Source organism: Enoplosus armatus, chromosome 9, assembly GCF_043641665.1.
Source record: "Enoplosus armatus isolate fEnoArm2 chromosome 9, fEnoArm2.hap1, whole genome shotgun sequence".
In the NCBI taxonomy this organism is placed as follows: Eukaryota; Metazoa; Chordata; class Actinopteri; order Centrarchiformes; family Enoplosidae; genus Enoplosus; species Enoplosus armatus.
In genome coordinates, this window is record NC_092188.1 from 6187870 (window position 1) to 6196140 (window position 8271).

Below are 8271 nucleotides of genomic sequence, written 5' to 3' on the forward strand. Positions count from 1 at the left end.
TTCATCATGAGTGGACATGAAGCGCTAGTTCAAACAGTGGACTGGAGCCCCTTTCTGTCCCTCAGTCATAAAGAAACACACAAAAAAATGCATAAAGTAAAGATAATGTGATGCTCTCCCTTCATATAAGAAACATATGGGTAGATTCCAACTGATGTGGAGCCATTCATGGTTGTATTTGTTGACACTGATGTTGTGGTCATCCAAAGCAAGCATGCAGGCCAGCAGGGTTATCAGTGAACGAGACAGACTGACGCAGGGGTCCCGCCACATGTTGTTTCACTAATTGAGTCAGCACAGGCAATTTGGAAAGACTTTGAAGGTGTAATGAGAATTCAAATGGCCCCTGATTTTATCAGCATGCACAGCCCACCGTTTATCAGTTTGTGCCTTTATTTTGCCTTTTTGTTATTTCATTTCCACCATTATTGATTTTTGTATTTATTCACAGCCTGATGTTGTTGTTGGAATAGTTTTCTTACACTGACAGGCTAATTAATCTTAAAGTGTTTATCGGCGCTTCAGTGATAAGGGGAAAAAATTATTCTTACAATTTTAGAGTTGTGTTTTTTCTATGCAATGGTTAACAATCTGGATTATTATAATTATGTCATTGTTATTAAATTCACACTGTTGTAATTTCACACTGTTAAAATATTTTGTTAACATGCTGCGTGCCAGGAAATTAATAATGATGTTTTAATGAAAACAAAAGCAGCTGCCCTTTGTCATTTTGTATGCTGTTGTTGTTGTTAGGGTCGTCATTGTGTAAGAATGATATGTTGAAATAAAAAAGTGCAAAAAGAGATTGTGTCATGTACATAAAGTCGTGATATACAATAGATATGTTTTGTTGCAGGGTAAAACACAATGCAACTCTTCTCTGTCCAGGCATAACAAATCATCAGATTACATTATATTCATCTTTAACTAATGCATTTGAAACACCTTGACTCTCAAATAGTGGTTTTTAATCCTGGCTACTATTCGGCTGCTCTCAAAGGGATTTAATTTGGTTCAACTGCAGGTTCCCGTGTATTATGCAAAAACTGAATGTGTTGAAAATGAGGGGCTAATTATTCCATTTGAGAGGTTGTAATTACATCCTTTAGACTGAGCAATGGATATTCCAAAGTGGCTCCCTCTCCTTAGTGAAGGATTTCCTGGGTCGCAGCTCAGTCAGCCGTGCAAAAGATTGACCTGTGCAGTCTTGGCCTTCCCAGTCTGGGAATCTCCAACGCTCTTTCCAGTTTGTTCCAGGAAAAGTCACATTTTTAGGTGATTCTCTACAGGCATTAAGCACTGCCTCAATACAGAATACATATTGCTCTCATACATTGTAAAAATGATGGCCACCAGCAGCAGTGGCAGCAGCTTGTTCATGTGTGGAATTATGTGTTCTGTCTGTGGAAAGTAATTTAATTTAAAAGTTCATAGTTGATTTGATATTGCTGAACAGACAGTGGTCCCACAATCAAAAGTAGATCATAGTGCTGCAACACTGGGGGAAATTCTCTGAAGAGGAGAAATGAGGAGGTCAAAACTTCCCCAGTGAAGTTAGGTAACTGCTGCCAGGAATGGGCCGGGCCTCCCGGAGTGATGAGGCAACACTGAGCCAAAGTGTGTATAAATACCAGAATGCGCTGCATACTCAACCATCAGACAGCGGAGGGAGCTGACAAGGGTCACCAAAAGATCTGAAGAAATCCACTTGCCCAGACAATCACCATCCATCACTGGAGCTGAAGAATAACTTGAAGATATTGTGGTGCTCTTTGGTGGCCTGACACCCATGAGAAAGAAGACCTATCAACTCTAATCTTCAAAGGATTTAATAACTAAAGAATTTAACCCCCCTCCCCTCCTAAAATGAAGGCATTCAGCATTGCAGTTGCAGTGACACTCGTGCTCGCCTTTATTTGCATTCTGGAGAGCTCTGCCGTCCCATTCACCGCGGTAAGAATTTGACTTAAACTCACTTCATTTGCTTATTAGCTATAAATGTTTTGTCAGGATGCTAAGATGTGGCTCCTAAATGTGCATAATTCATTAACAGGTGCAAGAGCTGGAGGAAGCAGGGAGCAATGACACTCCAGTTGCGGCACATCAAGAAATGTCAATGGAATCGTGGATGGTATGTTCAATTGACTGAATGAATTAAGCCAATTACCGTGAGCAAATTAAATTTTAAGTGGATGTGTTTTCCCCATGGAGTACCCTGGTGCTCTCTCCACACAAGGAGAGGATGAAATGCTGGAGATGAACACCTTGCTCATGTCTCTTGTCTTTGCACAGATGCCAAATCACATCAGGCAGAAGCGTCAGAGCCACATCTCCTTGTGCCACTGGTGCTGCAACTGCTGCAGGGCCAACAAGGGCTGTGGCTTCTGCTGCAAGTTCTGAGGATTCCCGCAACAACCACGAAATATTAATTTATTACGCTTTTTGTCTTACCCCAAGAAATGACCTTTTCCTGACCTCTTTCTCCAAAGCATTGCCTGTGCTACGCTGTTTTGTATCATTTTTACTTTCACGGTATGATTCATGGAAGAGCACTGGAAAAGAATGAGGAGCTTTTCTTTGTATTTATTTTGTATGTTTTACTACTTTCACCCTGTAAGTCTTTTTGTAAGCTCAATGATATGTAAATTTGTTTCTAAAAATAATCCAAATGTGACGGTTTCTTCATCTAAATTAAGTCAAGTTAATATTTGGTGCTGAATAAATAACGAACATTTGAAGCAACTTCAAAGATGCTTTTGGTTATTAATGAGGAAACATTTTTCACAGCAATAGGTCTTTACTGAATAGGTCTAAACTGAAGAAAACAAGTATCATGGTCGTCTGGGCATATGTTAAATACTTGCTGAACAGTATGTGTGATAAATCATAATAAGATATTAAGTGATAAAAGGCAATTGAAACACTTTGAATTGTAATTGCTCTTAAGATATTGTTGGATTTGGTCTCGCTGTAGTTACTTGTGCCCGGTGATGTGAATGCAGCATCCAAACACTATAGTAGTTTTACACCTTCAGATACTACACTGTATTACCACATTACATTTCAATATCACTTGAAATAGTTGTCACTATAAATATCAATAAGTAAATATAAATATAAAGTGTTTGACAATCAATATGCCTAACTTTCATATACTATAAACATCTGTTTTTTGTTCTCAATCACTGACAAATACTTAATTTAACACATAAACAATAATGATTCAATTGATATAAAATATATGAGGCATTAACATTTATTGTCAGTTACTGTACATTGTCTAGTAGGTTTTTCCTTTTTGGTCAGGACTCTCAGAGATTCTTCTTTGCAATGATGCAAAAATACCAAAATCAATTCTCGTCCTCTCTCTTAATTTGACATTTCTGGCCGTCATGCATCTCAGCATTGTGTTGTGAGTGCGTTCTTCTCAAAAAACCTTTTCTTGAATTATCCTCTGGTGCTCAGGAAGTCATGTCTCCTGGAGTTTGTCAGCAGAAGCAATTTTACAGTTAAGGTAGGAGGGGTCTGCTTCTAAACCGGTGCTGTATTGCAGATCCTTATCATGACTTAACATATTATCTACATGAAAAGCACACTGTGACACGCTCAACTTGATTATTATTAACAATGGCCTCTGGTATCAGCACAGTTACACAGCATTAGAACTGCTGGGAAGCAAAGTAATAGAAATCTAACTACACGTGTACTTCCTCTGTGATCTGTGAGAGCAGAGGCACTCCATCAGTATCTGAGTGAAACATGTTGGTGGAGAATTCAATGAAGTACTGGAGTCATCAGATTACCAGTATCAACAGTGTGCCCTCTGCTTGCTCAGCTTGTTATTGCAGCTATTACTGGTGAGAAAATAATTAGTTAACTCAAAGATGTAGCCCTCACTATTCCAGCTCACTGAACGTGATATCCACCGCCGAACCCTGGCAAATCATTTTAAAGCTGGAGAAAAGAAATACGATTGTGTTTTAGGAGTTCTCATAGTGGTTTCATACACACACACAAAAAAAGATGAACAACAGAGATTGAATTCCCTCTCTGGATTATCAATAGAAAATAGTTTAATTCATCAGATTGTCAGACAGTAAGAGGGTTGCTCACATGAATGACTGGCATGCAACCTTCCTTTTCAAGATGTGATCCTCAGTGAATCTATTTTTTTTGTCTTGCAGATTATTACGGGCTGCGTGTGTCGTATTGTATGGGGTTACATTCCTGCTACTGCCTTTTATTACCGAACTGATGAAGACAAAATCTATTTTAAGATGTCATGCCGGTGTATCAAGAAACATCATGTATTGTTGGTGTAGTGAATTAAGGTCTCAAACAGATACTCTTGTCACATTGTCACTCCTACGTTAGACAGATTAATGTGCGTGCGTGTGTGTGTGTGTGTGTGTGTGTGTGTGTGTGTGTGTGTGTGTGTGTGTGTGTGTGTGTGTCAAGACAAAAAAAGTAGACAGCAACAAAAAAGGGCAGAACACCACACACAGAGAGTCAAACTCTTCTTCAAGAAAACTCATGCAGACAATCAAAACTGAGAGAAATGTGAGGGAGTGGGTTCTCACAGGCCAAGTGACTGACACTTGAAATGAGATAAACCTGGAGTGTATTTATTGTAAAAAACAAAACAAAACACTAACATTTTAAACCAGTATGGAACTTTCTTCTTTTTGATTTATTCCTTGCAGCAGTTACGCAACATTTGGCAATAATCAAAGAGATGTCCAATGTTGTGTGTCAGGGGTAAAAACACAAAAACCAGACACAGTGAGGGAAGACAAGACACAATGGAGCAGTGACATATATAACCACTACAGTGCTTCAAACAGCCTTCAACACAAACTTTTATATAATCCACAGAGACATAAACAAAACCACAAATGCCTTGCAGACACATATTCCATAATGCTTGTTTATCTATATATCTATATTTATGTACAAATGGGTGACAAATTAACAGCGTCCTTGGTTAATTGTGGTCTCCAGCCTGCAATGGTGGACTCACACAATAGTGGTGACCTTTGTTCAACTTTGACTGTGCGGCTGTGCAGGGTGGCCCAATAGAGGTGACGATACGCTGTGTTTGGAAATGGCATCCCTCTCACAGACTGTTTACAGTTTGCGGTCACTCTGCTCAACACCCACATCACATGCTTTTTTGATATTTGGTATATATTTGATAATTTGACCTTTACATGTTAGTCCAAAATGTCCAATCGGTGCTCAGCTCTGGTCATTGTGAAAGATTCATATAATTTCCATACTCAAGCCATTCACTTCATTTCATCCATTGTTACCCATATCAAATATAAAAATACAAAATAATTTAATTTCCTACATGGTGTCCTTAAACATTTACCTAATTTACCTAAAACCTTCTCCAATTTAAATGTTTCAGATAATAAGCTCAAATAAGTTCTCTCATACTATACTTCACCCATTGTACTGTATAGTACAGGTTTTAAATGGACATTCCTGAATTTATACACAAAACAGCATGAGAATAGGTGCGATGACATACACTGAATTACCATTTATATGTTTTTTGTTTGTATAGGTTGGTCTTGTACATTTTCCTATTATACCAGAAAATGGTGTTGCGCCACTGTTACCAAGTCATCTTTGTGAAGTGCAGTGCAACACCACAGCAACAGCATCAAAGACATCGCCAGAATAAACAAGCTCATAATTTGTGATAAACTGTGACCAGCTTGGGCAGCGTGCTAACATTTCACTATTCAGTTCAAGCCACAAAGAATACTGTTTAATGCCCCCCCCCAGGAGACTACAGAGAAGCATACTCATACACACACTCACACACACACATACATTCCTACATTAGCAACAGTGGACTGTCATTCCACACTGACTAAGGGTGGACCAGACGTAGCTAAAGTTAACACTTGTTCCAGCGGACATCTGTTGGACCAGAATAACGTCAGTTAAAAGTTAACCTCCAAAATGCCCCCTGTTATGTTGGCTGTCCACTGTTGGATATGTACGCAAGTGCTTACACCCACCCACACACACACACACACACACACACACACGCATCTAGATACAAACACAAAGGAGAAAATTCACTACAATCAGTCAGTTTTTGACAATTAATCATTTCCATAATAATCAAGGCCTAATGATGGGTGATCATTTTATATACAAATTGCCATGTATATCTGTGTATATGTCATGTCATCACAACTGCCATGCACACGCACGAGTAAGATTGCAACTGACATCGCACAACATTTATTATAATCCATCACCAACCATTTGTAATGTTTGTGTGGCTGTCACTCTTTTCACACAGTGGATGCATGTGAAAAAATATTGGTCTGATTATTTGTTTTTTGATCTACACCACGTATAGTAATTTATATGTATAAATTCGGAGCAGTTAAATGTTCCCTTGTAAAGCTCTACCTAAAACGGTTTAGTACATACATAGCTTTCATGAATCACTATTACATTTTATCAACTGGCACTTGAGTAGCAGAATGGATTGAAAATATTGCAGATTATTAGCTCAAATGAAAAACCACCATGAAAAAAATAACCCTATTATGTGGCCAGACAAATTTGCAGTTTCTAGTGGAAATGCCCTTTCATTTAAGTGCCTGGTGAGATGAATAAACTATAGACTCAAAGGGTAGATATTTTATTTCAGAGTTACACAAACCTGACACTGTACACTAAACACTCAAGTTATTTTAATCCAGACCTAGAGTTATTCTTGAAATGTAGGTGGCTGCCAATGGTAAATTTTTTTTTTTGGGGGGGGGGGGTAATCTGGGCTACTTAATAAAGCCAGGACCTGGCCTTTAATATGTCCGAGATATTCAAACGCTAGAGAGGAGAAGAAAGAGTCATCAAAGAAAATAAATTTCGTTGAGGGCAAATACAACTTCAATAAGATTTTTTAATGACACAACAAGAATGAATGGCATGGGCATAACCAGCACAATGATCCCTGTGTTGTCTTACCCTTGATAGCTTAGCGATTCCTCTCCAGGCAAGTTTGTTTATTGGATTTCATCCAAATTAAAGTTACCTCATCAAGTGTGATAATGCGTGTGTGTAATTGTAGTGGTGAAGTGAGACCACTTTGGGTACACTTAACAGTCAAAGCGTTCAGAGGCACTTGCCGTAAGATCAGGCTTACACCCGGCACAAAACAGGCAGGTCGAAACAAATAAACAAACACTGGAAAAATCAACAGGAGGACATGAATGGCTCAACCAACACACAACGTAAATGAGCTCGCAAAAATGTGTGGAAAACTCTCCTTCCCTGTTTACCAGGGAGTTAATGAGCACATGAGAAACAGCTGTGCAGGCAGGTGGTCAATCACAAAGGCAGTCAGGTGTCAGGGGAAACTCAGCGAGGGTGTCTAGTGGACAGGTAGGGCATGACAGGAAAATTAAACAATACACACTGCAGGTGCAGACTGAATGTGGCTAAATGTGTGAAGACACCATTTCCAGTCATTTTCTATATAAATAGGCGAATCCCACTTCAAAGACCAACGTGCTCCGCATGAGGGAGAAATGGGTCACAATTTCTCATACAGTTTTTAATTTTCTTTCTCCATTGTAGACCATTTATAGAGACACATTTCTGTCCTCTATGGGTTACCAGAGCGTAGTCCAGTTCAAGTGTCTCAGTAAGCCTGAAATTGAAGCAGCTAAATGGAATCAAACCATCAATGAATGTATCATTTACACTTGTGCTTTTTCCTACTGTCAAAATGTCTTCTGTGAAAAAGACCTATGAGAGACATTATATGATTGCTCTATTGAATTTATCGGGCACAAATAGTACAGAGTGTGGTTCTTTTGTGTAGTTTCTGTTTTCAGTCAGAGTCATTTTTTGGATGTGCATGCTCTCCAGACTGGTTCTCAACAGTTTTGAGTTTAAGTGTAATATGTCCTAGAAATGCAGCCTTCTTTTGCCTGAATCTGTAGGATATAACCAGTGTGTTCTTCAAAGCTCTCAGTATCCCACAATTCATTGTACACCAGTCAATTGTTTCATGGATACATTCAGGCAGTCTTCACCAACTTGTAATGTTGAGAAATATCATGTGATCATGTTGTATTTACTAGCTATTTGCCTTCAGTTGGGCACCAGTCACCCGTAAACACATCACATAATATGGACTAATGAAAAAGCTTCTGCAGTAATGGAAACTGGCCATTAACTCTTCAGTTTTTCTTTCTTAGCAGCCTGGATATGTTGTTGCATTATAGATAA

The 8271-nt window shown here is 38.8% G+C and overlaps 1 protein-coding gene across 1 annotated transcript; it reads left to right on the forward strand.

Moving 5' to 3' along the window:
* Positions 1-1869: 1869 nt before the first annotated feature.
* hamp (hepcidin antimicrobial peptide) lies at positions 1870-2403 on the forward strand. The gene is made up of 3 exons (XM_070911362.1): positions 1870-1956; positions 2057-2134; positions 2296-2403. The coding sequence occupies exons 1-3, from the start codon at positions 1870-1872 to the stop codon at positions 2401-2403; spliced, it is 273 nt and encodes a 90-aa protein (XP_070767463.1).
* Positions 2404-8271: the final 5868 nt, after the last annotated feature.